The 18733-nt window shown below is 34.9% G+C and overlaps 1 protein-coding gene and 1 pseudogene across 7 annotated transcripts in view; both read right to left on the bottom strand.

The window, feature by feature from the left end:
- The window catches only part of ROBO2 (roundabout guidance receptor 2), a 596967-nt gene that overhangs the window by 59606 nt on the left and 518628 nt on the right, over positions 1 to 18733 (bottom strand). For all 7 annotated transcript variants that reach the window (XM_058661761.1, XM_004588617.3, XM_058661767.1 and 4 more), the window contains exons 14-17: positions 17820 to 18051; positions 14414 to 14538; positions 10476 to 10647; positions 110 to 292 (exon numbers count right to left, since the gene is read on the bottom strand). In XM_058661761.1, the coding sequence (XP_058517744.1) occupies positions 110 to 292; positions 10476 to 10647; positions 14414 to 14538; positions 17820 to 18051 (712 nt within the window). The remainder of the gene's footprint in view (positions 1 to 109; positions 293 to 10475; positions 10648 to 14413; positions 14539 to 17819; positions 18052 to 18733) is intronic.
- LOC118758891 (U2 spliceosomal RNA) lies at positions 8754 to 8904 on the bottom strand (annotated as a pseudogene).

Genomic DNA, 18733 nt, shown 5'->3' with positions numbered 1-18733 from the left:
CAGGATTTCAAAACAAGCCCAGATCACTCATGTCTTGCTTCATTCCATTCATTTCATTACACTCCAAAAGATAAGGGATTTTTTTTTTAAGCGGCAAATAGTCTCTTACCAGCATAATTACTGAGTCCCTTTCTCTTCTTTCTTCGCCAATACAACCAGATGCTAAAACCCATCAAAATTACCCAGCAGGCACCACCAATTCCCGCTATGAAGGCCGGCTGCTTCACAACGTCAGTGATCTGCTCAGTTATGCTGTTATTGTTTTCAGTAATAACAACTTCATTACGTCCCCCTATGGAAAAAACAAATAATAGTAAAATAAACATAGCAACACATGCATGGTACACCAATGGCACAGAAAATTCCAATAAACATTTTTAAATTCCAAGCTCCTCACAACTATTGATAAACTTGTAAGAATATCTTGACAATAGGATACTAGACTTTATGCCATTGTCTACACCGGCAATTCCATGATACACTTAAACAGCAGAATGCTGGACTTGTGACTGTTACTAAAGAGGAGAAAGGAACCTGTATACATACAAAAGCAAGTCACAGAAAATAATAATTTCAAAAAGACATTTGAATATAAACATGTTGACAAAAAGGAGGCTATCTTATGTTTTAGATTACAATGTAAAGATTCATAATTACTTTTTTACTTTATCACTTGTATAAACAAATACTAAAACAAGTACTAGTAATTGGAGGATCAGCATCTTTGCATAAGTGAAATGTTGTTTTTATAATTGTCATTAAAATTTACAACATTTGGTACAAGGTATTTACAGATTGCCTTTCTGCTATGGTACTGTTAACATTCAAATATTCATTATTCATAATAATATAAGTTGATAATAACTATTTTTGTCAAGCCTACTTTACTTTTCTAGGAGGTAGTAAGACTGCCATATAAAACAATGACAATTATGTAAGTATCGTTTCACAGACAGCAGCCTGTATAATTAAAATGTCATCATAAAGTAGAACTAATGTGTGCATTCCCTTAAAGTATTTGAAGCTAATTTGAAATCCATTTGAAATATGAAGATAGTAGACAGCTATACATCTAAAGTTCTGGGCCCAGTGCAGTAGCCTAATGGCTAAATCCTAGCCTTCCATGCAACAGGAACTCATATGGGCATTGGTTTTTGTTCTGGCTACTTCATTTCCCATCCAGCTCCTTGCTTGTGGCCTTGAAAAGCAGTTGAGAATGGGCCAAATCCTTGGGACCCTACATCCACATGGGATACTCAGAAGCTCCAGGCTCCTGGCTTTGGATCAGCTCAGCTCTGGCCATTGCGGCCACCTGGAGAGTGAACCAGGGAATAGACAAGCTTTCTCTCTGTTTCTCCTTATCTCTGTAAATCTGACTTTCAAAAAAAATATTTATTTTCTTTAAATTAAAAAAAATCAAATTTCTCCATAACTGAAACAAATGCTTATGCTTAAATTAAGATCTTTCTAGAATTAGATACGTTTTTAAAATTTAGACTTCCCAAAGGTAATGAAAACAATCTTAATTCACATTTCACAAATTTTTTTAAGCTACAGGAATGGTAAAATTATTAAAGAACATAGAATTCAGTGCTTACTTAACATATTAAGAAACGCAGACACTTGGAATTGATATTGCTAATGTTAGTATTACACCTAGTAAGTAACTAATTAAAAGTATTTAATAGATACACAGTAAGCAAAATATCAGTGGCATAGTTCACCATTATATATGAAAGCTTTATATGGGATTTTTATTGTTTTAGATATAATAGTGCAGTAACATAGTTGAAGGAATGTGGCTATTGAAGTTCTAGATTTTACTGTCTCTGCCATTGACCTGCTAAAGAGGCACTAGGCTCATGCCAGGCACATAATCTATGTGAATCATTTAGCCATCGTGTCAGTCAGTTAGCAGCAGCACTACTGTCTATTTCATGTACTTGGGAAGGCAGATGAAGTGACTACTAGGAAGAAGTTAGGTATACAAAAGTTTTGGAATGAAAAGTTATGATGCACGCAGGGTTAAAAGTTACTTGAAGAGCCCTTCACTCAACTTTAGAAAAAGTGCTTAAAGACTCTGGAATCTACAATGATGTGTTTAAAAGCTTGTTTCTCTTATGTTCTAGAACAGAAATTCATCTACATTTTCAGACTCCCATGTAGCTGAGTAAAATAAAGTACTTGAGTATTAGCCAATGGTAATTATGTAAAAGTCACGAGCACTATTTTAAGGACTGGCCCATACCATGGGATTCACAGTACCTGACACTTTATTTATGTGTTTGGAATAAACCTGGCACCTGTTGATACCCTAAAATATGGTGATATTTTTGTTTAGAAAAGACACACATCATTTAGTGACAGCCTGGTGTCAAAACTCCATTCAACCTTCCACTGACCTATAGTAGATTGACCTCTGAATAAGAAAGAAACTTTTATTTGCTAATCCGATCAAAATTTGTTGCAGAAGCTAAAGTTGCATCATGCGTATTTATCAACCAATACTGTGTTAAACTCAGGATTTAAAAATCAATTTCACTTATGGAGTAAGCTTTCCTCATGTTCTCAATATGTCTCCCTTTACAATTTTACACATATAATAATAAAAAGTGTATCTGAAATGAGTGCACAACACTCATGTCATAACAGACATGTCTCAAGTATCAGTAGTTACTAAAAAAGAAGTATTACTAGTTATTAAAAGAGAAAAAATAAGCTAACAGAACAAATAAAATTTTATGTATGCAAAGCATTCATAAAGTATCATACTTCAGTACAGGAAAATATAAACATAATGTTATTCAGGTGTATTACTATTTTTGTGCTGCTATTTTTTAAAGCAGAGTTGTCCTTTGTACTAATTAGAGTGTGGAGAAGGATGTGTGTGACCTGTAATGTTCCATTGTTCTAACAGACAAAATAATATAATGAAATATAATGTGTCCCTCCCATTGGAGAGTAATGAAGAACAAAACTAATTTATTGGACTAAAAATTAATTAGACACATCAGATTCGATTGTACCTATTACTGTGAAACTTTGCAGCTGTTCCACATATTACTACCAACTAGGTAATGTAAGCGTTAAAAAACCAAATCATTAGAGAAACAACACCTATATTATAAGCTTACTGAAAATTTTAAGTCAATGTACATTTATTATATTAAACAATTGTTTGAAGCTTTTATATATATATGAATGCATTTGTTTGAATTTTTGTGGATATTTTGATGTAAAAGTAACGTTATCATGAGAAACTGCAGAGAAAAAAACACTCAATTGAAGCATATGTAAGACTGTGTGTATTATTTTGCAATATTTTTATTAATAGTCCCTTAATGGAATGTTGATAAATGGAGAATAAAGTGAGGTGGAGTTGATGATACAGTCCATGGTCTGGGATAGGACACATCAAAAATTATTAACCATTAATCACATCAGATACTACTTCGCTACATAATTAAAGAAAAGGAGAAATGAGGTAGAGCTTGAACTACTTTAAGAAGTATAGCCAGTCCTAAAGTGACAATAGATGAAGCAAAAATGGAAGCAGAAAAAGAGATCCCTTATCACTGAGTCACCTTTCCACTGAAGAAGCTAGAGAATGACAATTGTGTAGAATAGGTTATCAGACAAGATTTTAAGGTAGATACACAGGGGTAACTAAAGAAACAATTACCAGTCTTCTAAGTACAACGGTAGACATTAAGAATAAATAAATAAATCTCTAATGGACAGATTTTGCATTCTGATCTGAATTGTGCTTGTGTCTGTGTGTGTACTCTTGTGTCTGTATACTCATTTCAAGTGCTACAATTCCTTTTCCAAGATTATAACTTCAGTGTAACATATGGTAACTACTTGAATGAAAGACAAGATTGCCATTTACAATGCTTTTTTTCACAATTTCTAAAATATATTAGTATGATACATTAAACAATAAATTGAGATACTAACAATCCATTTGAGTATTTGGTCTTTCTAATGATATTAGAGTTGACTAAAAATTTCCATTTTATTTAAGATATTTAAATTAATACATCATATTAAATTACTACATAGATACTATATATATTCCTACATATTAAATTCCTACACACACACACACACACACATATATATAGAGAGAGTGATTAAATGGACTGCTTGTAACATTCTATTTGACTCCAAGTGCAGTATAATCTCAAAAATATAGTGAAATAAATAAACACCGGAAAAAAGTAAAGAAAATTTTTGGTTTGACTAACATATTTATTGCCAAAAATGACAGAAAAATAAAATGGAGTGAAAAATAGTTATTTGGCAATCTTGCTGTTAAAATAATCGTAGTACTTCAATGCATTTCATGCCCATATAACAGAGGAACAATAAAATGCAGTTATTTTTACTTATCTGGCATTCTCATAGCATACAAATGTCTTTAAAATATTTCATATATAATTTGAAAGTGAAAGATTAATTTCCAATTCCTAAATATTGTAAATGAAATACATATGTCATATATACATATATATTTCATGCATACATATAGATATTAGTTAAATCCTTTTGGGTACACCTGTATTTCTCTCTTATTCCAATTTATTTCAGAAACTCTCAGAAGGGCATGATTGTAGGTTTCCCTCAGGTTAAGGAATTAATTCTGTCTGAATGACTAATTAAGAAATGGAAGGCAATTTAAAGAAAAGTAATACTGTAACTTTTCTGTTCAATGTCCTTAATATATACAGCTGAAAAGAAAATACTAGACTATCTAAAAACCATTACCATCATGACAAAATACCAGTTCCATCAATACATAATATTTTGTAACAGAAATAATTATTTGGAAACTCTACCCTATATTTTCATTTCAGAAAATGAGAATGGGTTACATAAAACTCTAAAGAAATATTTTTCGAAGTATGTGAGTATTCACAAATATTTTCAAAGTTACAGACACTAACAAGTAAGTAGAAGAACAAAAAGAGATTTGTCTCTGGAAAGAAAGGAGTTCCACTAAAAAAGATCGAAATTTATGAAAATTCTTTTCTTTCACATTGAGATTCTCCTCGATGCATGTATTTCAATGCAGGTAACACCTAAGCTGAAAACCTCAGCCACATTAACATAAAGTGTCAGGAGAAGAATCTCAAACCTGCCAGAAGGACTGGAAATTAAGAGAGAAATCATGCTAAATCAGAACTCAATGAAGCATATGGCTCTTACATAGAGCTCCCTAATTTTAGGGTGGACACTGCATTACATATGTCAGGAGAATGTCACCATGTGACAAACAGAATCCAAAAAGCCAGGAAATTATTTTCTAACGGCTTGAATCACACACGTATGGAAAAAGATAAACACACTCTTTTTTTTTTTCACTGAAACTTAGGGTCACAATTTAGAAGCAAATAACAACTTGAGATTTAACTTTTAGAATAATAGTAAAGCACAAACATCTCCGCAACAAAATGTAAAAATTTTTAAAACAGCCTGGATTCACTGTAATCAGCTAGTAATTTCCTGTTAGAATAAAGAGCGACATGAATTCCAAAACCATAAATCCTGTCTGTCATCTTCAGTGCTAAGCATGCAATAGGAAAATAAATAAATCTGTAAATAAATAAATACCCTAATGAACATGCAAAATAAACAAACAACATGGATAAGCCAGAAAAAAAAAGATCCATAACCAGCAGAAAAACTAGTCAACAGAAATAGACCATCAGTTAATGTGGGAAATCGCCCCTGGATCTGCACCTGCCTGGCCAAATGGGAGCCCATAGCCACGTGCCCTTGGCTAACAGACCCCAACATGGCCTGTTCACCTGGCATGCAGCAAGAGCCATGGGTTGCAAATCAGCCTCACTTCCCTGCTCTGCAAGGACTTCTTTGTTAACAACACTAGGAGGTCAAATATTACATTAACCCTGCCTTTAGCAGATAACAAGTCTGCCCTGAGATACAATTTCCAGTGTTTCCTGTGCTTCTGGACCTTTAACTTCATTGGAGGATCCAGAAAGATAGACATATCTGTTAGCCAGTCACATTGTTGTTGTACTGTGGGGACTGCCCTTCTGCCTGCCCACTTCTATGTAAGCTTGTGACTACTCTCAAGCAAACAGACATCCTTCACCACCAGCTTGTCTCCAGTGTTTCTGTGGCAAAAGAGCACTGTCGTCTTACCCCTTGGTGGTCTTGGGGCCTACTGGACAGAAGACCCCTGTGAAGTTAGCAGCAGTGAGCACAATATGCTCAGGGACAGAGTTAATATTCTCTAGTGAATGAATGTATGGAAAATATGAGAAGCAAATTAAAATATAAAAGAAATTTTCAAAACCATAAAATAGAATCGTGTAAAAATCTGAAATGACTTGGTCCCCAGATATTTCCACTTGCTTCCATGTCAGAATAATGGAAATGAGATACACTACCTCACAAAGAAGTGGAAGACTGTACAAAATATTTCAGAGAAAGGGGAAGGTGTTTATACAAAGACGAAGGAAACAGGGTAATGTCCCCATTTTTTATAGGTTTCCATTTGCAAAAACTTTGGAAAATGTCATGCATGGGATGCAATGGAAACCCAAACACTGATGAACATTATTCCTGATCTGAAGAGACAGAAGAACCCAGGAAGGATTCAAGACCTGAATGTACAGAACAGCATAGTAGAAACATAAATTACTAGATCCCTTTGAATTAATCAGACAGTTCATTGTACAGGGTAATTACAATAATCATCGCTATACTTTGTATGTTGGCATTTACCACAAATAAGAGCTTCAAATAGTTCACTAAAGATGAAATTAGAAAATAGGACTCAATTTTCACAAATTTTTAAAAACTTCCTTTTCACAAAGGTAAAATACAGAAATAAAAAAATAGCAGATGAATATAGAACTACATTATAGGCAAATGTTATAATTATCAATACAAAGAGGGAAATCAAATGGTATGTTTGATAAATCTCATACTGAAAGTAGGTTAGTTCCTCCAAAGAAAGCAAGACATTAGGAAAAAGGTAAAACAATGACATACGGAAAACAAATAACAAGTTGATAATTCTAAGCTCGAACATCTGAATAATTACAGCAATGACCGCATTCTAAACACTGCAATTAAAAGGTAGCCAAATGGGACTAAAAAAAAAAACAGGATGCAGGGGTTAAAATAAAAGTATTCAAAAGACAAAGCATGTAAGCACTTGTTAAGGTGTGACTATAGGAGTATCAAATTTCAGGACAAGAATGCCCTCCAGGAAATAAAGATGGACAATTAATAATAATAAAGGACACATTCATAAATAAGATGAAATAATCCTAAAATATACTCATTTAATGCTGAGTAACAAAATACAAAAAACAAACTTTTCATATCAAAAGACCAAATACATAAATCCATATTTATAACACATGCGCAGTCTTTTTTAGAAGCTAAAAAACTGGCATAAAACCAGCATGAATTTGAATAAAACTACTAATTTGATGCAACATATACAAAACATTCCACTACCAAGTTAAAATGTATGTTCCTTCCAAGAGTGCATGAAAAATGTTTGCAAAGTCTAAATTGGGACCATAACATAAACCTTTATACTGAAAACACTAAGTTCTTACAAAGTAAACTGACTAAAGTTCAATTAAATTAGAACTCAGTTACTAAAAGTCAACTCCCAATTTGAAATTTCCCAAGCATTTGAAAATTACAAAATATAGTTTTAAAATCTGTTGTTAAAAAAAGAACAAAATGTTCTCTACTCCATGATGAGTAGCATTATTGCACATCAAAACGTGAGTCAGTGATCAGCTTCTTAGTTTAATATCTGTAAAATGCTCATGTCAGAAAAGTTGTGAAAGAATTTAAGCTTGACCTTAAGAATCAAAATAAAAGTAAATTTAAGAAGGTAGAAAAATAACAGAAAAATGTTTCTAAGTTGCAAAGACTAACACAATTGGTAGATCTTCACTGGTCAAAATAGGAGAAACCAAGGAGGGTTTGTGGTTCTAGTAGCTAAGGTAAGAGAACGCTGGATTGGACACCTGGTTCCAGCTCCTCATCCCAGCTTTCTTTCAGAGCAAACCCTGGGAGGCAGCAGGTGGCGATTTAAGAATCTGGGCTCCTGCGTCTCCCGTGAGACCTGGACCTTGTCTGGGTCCAGCCTTTGTTCTTGACCAGGTACCCAACCATCGTGAACATTTGGAGAGTGAACCAGCAGACTGGACCTCTTTCTTTCTACTTGTTTCTCTCTAATCCTCACATAAATTCCCAGCATGCATGAAAAAAAGATATTACTGCACATCCTGCAACCTGCACATATTACAAAATTAAACAGATCTTTATAAACAATAACATGCCACCAAATTTAAAAATTTGGAAGGATGTGAAAAATTCAGTGGTAGTCATAAAGCAGTGACTCATTTGTGAAAACAATGCAAGAAAAAAAATTAAAGTTCTGAATAGATATGAATTCACAAAAGAATGTTACAAAGAAACTCTAGGTCGAAATATCACCGAGTTTTCAAAAATACTTAAGGAAGAAATTATATCAGAACTACAAAAAGTGAGAATACAGAGGATGAAAGAACACGTCTCCATCTATTCTATGAAGTGAGACACTCAGATGCCAAAACTTAACAAGAAGCAAAAAAACATGACTGATCAACTTCTCTCATGAAAATAGATGTAAAATTCTTCACTGTGTGTAAGTCAGGTCCAACAACATCCATGAAGATAATATATGGCATAACCTACTGTGATTCAGGAATGCAGGGTTGATTTACCTTTGAAGCCCATTTAATAGAATTCACTATGTTAACACAGGAGAGAAAAAACACTGAGGAAAAAAGCATTTTACATCTATTAAATTGCTAAGAACAAATACTATGCTTGATCTAAGCCAAAAGGCAGAGAAGTAATGTCACAACTATTAAAATCATCGAGTGGAGTTAGTAAAATCGGAAACTGTAAAGCAATATAAAATAAAATTTATATAAAATATAAACATCTATGTGGAGAATTTCAAAAATTGATTTATAACAGTGTAAAAACACCCTACTATTTAGAAAATATTTGATCAAAGCATGTAGGATTGTATTGTGAGAGACAGAAGCTATTGTTGCATCGAATACAGAAGGTGAACATGATGCAGAGAAATATTATGTACCTGCAAAGATCTGCTGCTGCTAATGTTTATGCTACCCAATTTGATGTGTATATTCATTGCCCTGCCAATCACAGCTTCAGCAATCTTTTGTAGAAACTGACAAGTTGATTTGGAAAGTACATGGAAAAGCAAAAGGCTTATAATAGCCAAAACAATTTTGCAGAAGAAAATGATTGAGTATTCACACTAATTGATTTTTAGATACAACACTTCTACAAGCTACTGTTATCAAGCTGGTGTAGTTTGGCATCTGAATGAACTATGTAAAGAGATGTAACAACCTGGGGAATAAGCAATGGATACACATATATGGAAAGAAAATTATATGTATACAGTATATTATATATATTGCATGCATATATATAAAAATTATTTTCTTTCCATATATCTATATATGTGTGTGTGTGTGTGTGTGTGTTTTCTTTCCATAAGTATATAGAAATAAAATTTTTTTAGTAAACATGTATCCATGAGGTGGTAAATATGTGATGGTAAAGAAACCTTAATATTTCAATTATATGCACTTATTTTCAGATGAGTTATAGACAAGATCATAAAAGTCAAAATTATAAAGCTATAAAACTATTCACCATCATTAATAAGAAATTCTGATACAAGATATTTCTGCAAAAGTGGTAAAAACATGTAGCCTTCAAAAGACATGCAAGAAAGGTCATTCTCTCCAGGGAAAAGCAAAAAAAATATGGAGTATTCATACAAGAGACGACCCATCAAATAAGCATGAGTGATGCATGAATCTCAGAATTTGGCAATTAATGAGAAAAATTAGACAAAAATCTCATATCACATGTGATTTCATTGATAAGTTCAAATATAATCCATAGGCAGAGAAAGTAATTTTATACAGTGATGATAGTTGGCTTAATATAAATTTCTTTTTGTGGATTGTGTAACTGGATTGCAAGGGGCTTTTTTCAGACCTTTTCTAGTTAATTTGTAAATATTTCTGGCTAAGAAGAAGTCTATAGATACAAAACATAACACTCTTTTCAGTAAGTATGTCATGTTCTACAGTTAGTGTCACCTAAACGACTAACGCATTTACTGATTCAAAATAATTTTCAATCTTTCAGAATTGGAACTCCTCATTATATTCAGAAAACTGTAATTTGGTTGTACTGAGCAACTGTACCAAGCACCTAGAGATTCAAATTAGATAATCCATTTGCAAATATACTGTATATATCCCATGTCATGTCCCACACTCATGAATGAATATGTACTGTCAGGACACAGACTCAGAAACACAATATACTCTGCCGCTATTTGATTGTTTTAAAGTAACAATAATGGAAATACTCACCAATTGTAATAGGCTGAGGCTCACTTTTTACTCCAACTCCTGCGCTAGTACTTGCAGCAACTTCTACTCGGTATTGAATACCTGGGAATAATCCACCAATTATAACTGACCGAATGGCTGAATCCACAGTTTTGTTAATGTGGAAGCGTGTTTCATTTCCAAGACACCAGATCTATAGAAATGAAGAGGTAATAACAAATTGATGAAAACATTATCCCTTTATGTAATTAGTCTATCACAATTGATCGCATATTTTAATATTGTACAACTTATTTTCTAGGCTTATAGAAAGGTGGTGGTATTTTCTAAGCCTCAATCTTTGCTATTGATTTATGTACAAACATATGTATGCATATGTGTGTAAGAGAACAAGGGATGCTACAATTATGCCCTGTTCTTTTATGTCTTAATATCAGCACTGACTGCTGATAATGAGCAACTCAGAAGGCATTATGGTCCCTTGACCACCACTGAACATAATCCCTTGGCTGCAAAATGAAATTTGGTAAGATTTAAAACACTTCCTTGCTTGATTTTTAAAAGTGTACTATGCATCTGATCTATTAACATATGGTTATTACTTCATATCTTAAGTATGTAGATATACATCTATGCAATCTATATTCCATTTAAGAAGGTAGTAACTTTGTTGATTGTTTCTCTAGCTGTACAGAAGCTTCTTAGTTTGATGAGGTCCCAATTGTTTATTTTGGTCTCGATTTCTACTGCATTTGGAGTCTTTTTTAGGAAGTGAGGGCCTACCCCTAAGTGTTCCAGTGTGTTTCCAACATTTTCTTCCAAAAGTTTGAAGGTTTCTGGATGTAGGTTTAGATCTGTTATCCATTTAGATCTGATCTTAGTGTATGGTGAGAGATGTGGATCTATTTTTTTGTTTCTGCAGGCTATTAACCAGTTGTCCCAACAGCATTTATTGAACAGACCTTCCCATTTGCCTGGATTGTCGTTTGTCTTTTTGTCAAAGATTATTTGGCTGTATCTGTGTGGGTTTCCTTCTGGTGTTTCTATTCTGCTCCATTGATCTTCCTCTCTATCTTTGTGCCAGTACCACGCTGTTTTGATAACCACTGCCCTATAGTATGTCCAGAGGTCCGGAACTGTGATTCCCCCTGCTAACTTCCTGTTCTTCAGGATGGTTCTAGCTATCCGTGGTTTTTTGTGCTTCCAGATGAACTTTTGGATCATTGTTTCCAGTTCCATGAAGAATGTTTTGGGCAATTTGATTGGGATTGCGTTGAATGTATATATTGCTTTTGGCAGTATAGACATTTTAATGATATTGATTTTACCTATCCAGGAGCATGGGATGTTACTCCATCTTTTGAGGTCTTGTTCAATTTCTTTTTTAAGTAGTTTGTAGTTTTCTTCGAATAAGTCTCCTACATTTTTGGTTAGATTTATTCCCAGATATTTCATACTTTTCTCTGTTATTTTGAATGGTATCTTGCTGGTTAAGTCTTTTTCCATCTTGGGGCTGTTTGCATACACTATGGCTGTTGATTTTTGTTCATTAATTTTGTACCCTGCCACTCTACCAAACTCTCGTACAAGTTCTAGCAGTCTCTGTATTGAGTCTCTTGGCTCTTCTACATAAAGAATCATATCATCTGCATATAGTGAGAGTTTGACTTCTTCGTTTCCCATTTGGATTCCTCTGATTTAATACCACATGTTTGCCTTAATTTAAGATGATATGATGTTATGTATAACATGTTATGTTTTGAATGTTATATGTTGTGTATAAACTAAATTGAAGTATAGGTGAGGTGGTCACAGAAGGTGGCTGGGAACTCGTATTTACTTTCAACATGTTGGTTACTCATTACTATGTCAATTAATTCCATAATGATGTAAATTTTTGCTGATGGTATGATGGAGCTTTCAATTGACTGGGATAATACTCTGCTAGCTCTGTCTTCAGACCAGAGAGGGTATACCTAAGAAGACGTTGAACTTGACTGGACAATAAGATGCTGGACTCTATGTTTGGTGTATGCTTGCAATGGGGGAATCTCAACTGAACTTGAGCTGTGGTTATGCAACAAGGTGGAGGAATCCACCATGGTGGGAGGGTTTGGGCAGGGGTGGGAGAACCCAAGTATCTATGTAACTGTGTCACATAATACAATGTAATTAATGAAGTTAAATAATAAAAAAAAAAGACTATAATAAAAAAAAAAGAAGGTAGTAACTTACACAGAAATAGCTAACAAGATTAATTGATCTAAGTGATAGATACTGACAACAATGAAACTAAAGCCAATGTTTACCTTGACTCTAATAAATCTTAACACTGCTGAAAATACGCCCATAGACACCTAAACATGCATGAGAGCAAAGTGGGAGAGTTTTTTTTTTTTTTTACCACTGATACAGAGATGTTAGGCTAATATTAGGCTAATATTTTCTCTTGGGATACAGGAAGATGCTATTCTATTGTGAGTCCCATTGCATATTTATGCTTGTATTCATCTTACATTTCATATTCTACATGAAGATATATAGGTTTATATACAGATTATTTCTGAAACCGATAAGCTGCTGGATGCCCCTCAGTAAAAGAACTTTATGCTCCATTTATTCACAGCTGACATGTGTTCTTAAGAATGATACTGATCCCACTTTTTTAAAAATCAAAACACTACAATCTAAATAAGTGAGAAACTTTAAAATTACCTAAGAAATTCAACCTGCTGTAATATATATATATATATATTTTAAACAAAATAGAAATTCCAAATAATCAGACCCAGGAGATATAAAAGTAAACTTGTAACCTCATTGAAACTCACAGATGTACATAATGCCATATACATACATACGGTAGACTGGATAATACTGACTATTAAAATAACATTCCAAACCTTGTACGATCTTGGGAATTATTTAATTACTTGATTGTATAAGCATTTTAAAAATTTTTACACATGATTTGTATAATGTAATGGGAATAATCTTTAAATTAATCCTCATGAATTTAGTCTGCAATTTTGCTTCAACAATTTGACCTTTAATAAATTCAATTTAAAATATTTGTATTTTCTTGGAATTAAATTTAATCAGTAAGGTTTTATTGAAATTAATGAGTTTACTTTCACATAACAAGAATATAAATGTGAACTGAGAGGGAAATACTGAGTTATCTACTGTATCAGATTTAGTCAGTATATTATTTTGGGAATCCTAGGAGTATTTTATTAAAAGAAATAAAAATAATATAGTTTTGATTTTTTATAAGGTGTACTGAGGCATTTGGACTCATGTGGTGTAGCCACAGAACAATTAAATAACAGTTGTTTTTCTTTTTCAAAGTTAGACACATAATGTTTCTCAAACATCAAATGATGTGGATGAAACAATACACAAATAGCACTTCTTAATAGCAACAAGTATACCAGCTGGCAAGTGAGACAACTCATTTTTGTAACATCTCAGTAAGTAGATAAAAGCAGCATTTAGTGTGGACCTGGTGCAGGCATCTCCTACCCGCATCCCATGTAATCCTGCTCTCTCTCTACTCTTGAAGCCTCTTTGTTCCCAGTAATACAGATTTCAGACAACTGCTCTCAAGCCACGGACCACACAACTCCAGTAACCAGAATAAAGGCAGCTTCTAGAATGAGAGTCACATGAGCTACCTCCTACTCCATCTCTCTAAAGTCTTGAGGTTTTTGAAACATATTTTTCATAAAAACCACTCTACCACTGTGGTGCCGTTTGTCTAAGTTTCTGTGATCTGTGACGCAGGACAGGTTCTAAGCATCTATGCATTTGCTTCTCAAACTGTCACCCAAAGACAAACAATCATTTTCTGCTGAATGGAATAAGAGAACAATGAACAAGGAACTTATTCATTCTTGACACTGAGATATCCCCAGGCATCATTGGACTTGAGCTCTTCTGTGTCCTCTGGGCTGTACCTTATATTCTTGGATGATTCCATTCTGGTGGTCTGGAGGAGGGGGATCCCAGGATACACTGATGCTTGTGCTGTTCTGGCTCCCGACGATCAGCACTGTGACAGACTGGGGAGGGGCACTTGGGGCTGCAGAGGAAATAATTAGAGTAAATGCAGACTCCATGCTTTGCTGTACACTGACATTGCTTTCAGAAGAAGAGCATCAGGCGCAAATGTATGTGGTTCTGGCAGCCAGTAGTTCTGGAAGCATTTAGTGTGTGCAGCAGCAGCAGTTCTTTGAAAAATAACTTTACAATTCAGTGAACAAATTTAAAGCTAATATAACAGCTATGTTAAAAGGAACTAAATAATGACTTCAAGTGCTAACATTCTTTTTGAAAAAAATAATTTGTTGGAGAAGCAGAAAGATGTATGTTCATTGGGTTCACTCCCCACATGTCCACAACAGTTAGGGCGCTGATGCCAAAGACAGAGAACCAAGCTGAATCTCCCATATGAAAGGCAGGAAGCCAAGCACTTAGCCGTTACCGCCTCATCTCACAATATATATTAGCAGGCGGTGGATCCAGGAGCTAAACTATGCTATCAAACACAGAAATCCAAATTAGAACTCAGATATTTTGATGCCTAGGTCACATGCCCATCTGATTTTTTTTTTCCAGCACTGTGCTCAGCATCCGGTTTAATTCTCACAATACTCTGAGGACATAAACAGACCTCTAGATTTACAGATGAAATAAACAGCTATGGTAAGAGATATATACAAGTCAAATAGACAATTAGTATTTGAACACAGGCATGTTCAATTCTGGAACTCTGAATAATTTGAGTTTAATAGGCCATCTTTCTGCAAGGAAAAAGCAACGACTTCTCTCAACTATAAAAACATTTTGAAAGGATATATTGCAAAATTTTGCCAGGAATTATTTCCGAAAAGACAATGCTATTGTTTTATTCTGGGTATACTAAATAAAAACAGAAACATAGTTGTTTATTTTGCCAACACAGAAAAAATTAATTTCATTTGCATTATGGGAAAGTAATCTGCTATAAATTGACTCATAACTTAAGACTTAAAACTCATTTTATGTGGATGGCCAAGGAGTCTGATGATAAAAACGAAAACAGTTCATATAGGGTCAAATGTAAAATGGGCAGATTTTGATTTCCTACAATAATTCTCTTCCTTTACAGCTTCTCCCATAAATAATTACAACCACACTGAGGAAAGATGAGAGGCAATTCCTAACTCTAAACTGCAACATCTCCCCCACAGTGCATTGGAGAGCTATGGGTATTAATTATGCAGAAAAACTCAATCATTTCCAGTTCATCTCTGAACTTCAAGCCCAAAGTAAGAGGAATAAAAGCAAAATACTACCAAAAAATCCCCCTGGACAGTTAAAGAAGTCAATGAATTTTGTGGTATTCAAAATTGTGTTTTTTTGTTTCTTTTTTTAGCTGTATCTCTTGAAATTTTTCTAAATATCCCAAGAGAGATGTGAAAAGTGTGCTGATAATTTCTTTACTAAATTTGGCATGCTATGCTTCACTGATATGACCATATCTGCAATGAGATGGAGAATCAAAACGTTCAGATATTAACACAATACGGCTTTATCTTTATCTTCCTCTGACAATATTGCTCCAAATTATGACACGAAGACACAAATCCAACCACGTGTCCCCCAGCCTTACTAAGTATGCAGAACTGAAAAATGACACTTTCGGCACTGGTTTCTCATCCGCCTTGCTGCTGGCATGGCGAGAGCACCATGCTTGCTTCCTGACAGGCCAGTTATTTCAAAGTTCAGCTCCTTTCTAGAGCTGCTGAAGAACCCAGATCGCAACTCATCATTTCCAGACTTAGCCCAGCTGAGTTTTTTCTATTACCTTCACCGGGCCACAGAAATTGGAGACGAATGTGTGCTGGCCTGTGACAAATGTCCCATCCACACGTAGAGTTTACATGCAGTGAAACTGATTTCTGAACGTAGGCTTCAAATATTGAATCCTGTATTCAAATTGCTCACTCTACTCATCAGTACTCCCAATTGGTAATGTAAAGTACAATTCAATGATGCATAAACACACTCTTACTAAATTTTAGCAGTTTTTCTTTTGTTTACGTAGTGTAAAATTAAACTAATGATGTTTTTCAAAATATGCAGCTCTACCTGCACCAGAGTTTTCTGCTTCAAACCAATGTGAAGACAACTGTCTTGCCATGTTGTATATTGGTATAAACAACTTAAAACTCACTATTTAAACAAGGACTCTATATGTTAGTATATACAACCTGTTGATAATATTTAAGTTTGTGATCACATCATTTCATGTGAAATATTTTTTTAAAGCAAATGGTTTTCACACTTTGATGCACAAATTTAGTATTCAAGAATGTGGGGGTTTCATTTTATTTGGCACCTCATTTTTTTTTAACTTTGGGGGCAACATGCCTCTCCTGTATGAAACAGACTATAGTGAATAGACTGCCTGAGACTGGCGTGACTCTCACGTCTGCCCCAGAATGACTTTAAAATTTCCATAGGTTTTTTTTAAAAACAGTTCACAGGGAAAAGTGAAACAAGATGACTAAGAAGTAAGCTATCACAAACTCGCAAGTGTCCTTCCACATCAAAATAATGGGTCATACTGGCATGGGCCACAAAGGGAAAGTGCTTGTAAAAGAAGATGCTGCACTTTCTAACATTAAAATAATAATAATAATGAAGCAGTCATGTATTCTTAAATTTTCAGTTGCCTGTCTGTCAGTGGAGGTAACTGAGCTAAATCAACATAGAAATACGGGATTACGTAATAAATTCAAATGCACAGAGAAATACAAGAAGTGGGGAAGGGTTAAGTAAGAGTCAAATTACCTCCAACATTTAACGTAATAGTCTATGGAATTTTCAACACAAAAGAAGAAAAGGATAACTTCTGATTTAGCTTTCAGATGAGCTCATTCTCCTCTACTGAGTTTGAGTGGCAAGTGACAAACAATAACTATAATTAGTTTCATTATGGAAGGAGTCTGGTTCTTGTTAAACATCTGAATTCTGTGGTGGGCCCTGTGGACCAGTAGGTTAAACTGCCAACTGTGATGCCTCTGTACCACATGGAAATTCTGGATTGAGTCCTGGTGTCTCTGTTTCCCATTAGCTACTTGCTGAGGTGAAGAAGTGGTTGACAGCTCAAGTACGTGAATTCATAGCCACTCTTTGGGAAACCAGGATGGAGCTGTCTTCTGGCTTGGACCTGACTCAGCCCCAACTTCTGCAGTCATCTGGGATGAGAACCAGCAGATCAGTAGACAGAAGATTACCCCTCTCTCTCTCTCTGCTTTCAAATAAACAAATAAGTAAATCTTAAAATAACAAAAGGAAAGAAACCTGAGTACTGACCTTCTTCGGTTGTGCGGACTGATTTAGATTCACTATCCATTCCTTGGAACTCATTAAAATATGGTCGAACCTTAATTTCGTAAGTCACACCCTTTTTCAGATTGACCAAGACGGCACTTCTCTCCGTTGGGACTTTGGCATCCAGATGTTGCCATGAAGATGTAGCTTGCAGGCCTGAGGTCTGACGGTACATCACCCGGTACCCTTGGATGAACTGGGGCTGGCGATCAACCTGAGGGGCACAGCGAAGAGCCAGTGAATCTCCAGGGAAACACGCAGGACAGCACAAAGCAGCTATGTGCTTTCCTTTTCATATTTTAAAGTATCCCAGGTAACGCCACAGGTTGCCAAATTATCTCCTTGCTTGTAATATTCCTGCCAATTCTGAACTGACATTGCTCCTAAGAATATTCCCAAAATGAAGAGTGCAACAATTCTCACTCTCTGTACTACGTCACAGCACCTATGATACTTACCTACGTACATAAATGTTCATGGAAAATGGAGGGTTAAGTGTTTTAAAGGCTTGCACTTGAACCTCAGCTCTAGCTTCAGAGTTCACTTTCCTGCCAATGCAGATTCCAGGGGAGCAGGGCTGGTATGAGGGGCAACTAAGGTCATTTGCATCCCTGCCATTCACAAGGGAGACCTGGATTTCATTCGGAGCTCTCAGCTTTGGGCCTGGCTCTGATCCAGTTTTACCAACGCAGGCATTTGAATTAGTAGATGGGAGCTATCTGTGTCTCTGTGTCAAATGAAGTAATTAGCTAATTTTATTTAAAGAGAGGTAGAAGAGCAAGAGCACACACTTCATACACACACAGAAAGACACAGAGAGAACTGGTTCATTCTCCGAATGCCCAGTAACAGCTGGAGTTGAAAGGTGTGAAGATAGGATCTTACAACTCCACCCT

Source organism: Ochotona princeps, chromosome 3 (assembly GCF_030435755.1).
Source record: "Ochotona princeps isolate mOchPri1 chromosome 3, mOchPri1.hap1, whole genome shotgun sequence".
In the NCBI taxonomy this organism is placed as follows: Eukaryota; Metazoa; Chordata; class Mammalia; order Lagomorpha; family Ochotonidae; genus Ochotona; species Ochotona princeps.
The sequence above is the reverse complement of the archived record's forward strand: the minus strand, read 5'-3'. Positions and strand labels throughout refer to the sequence as shown.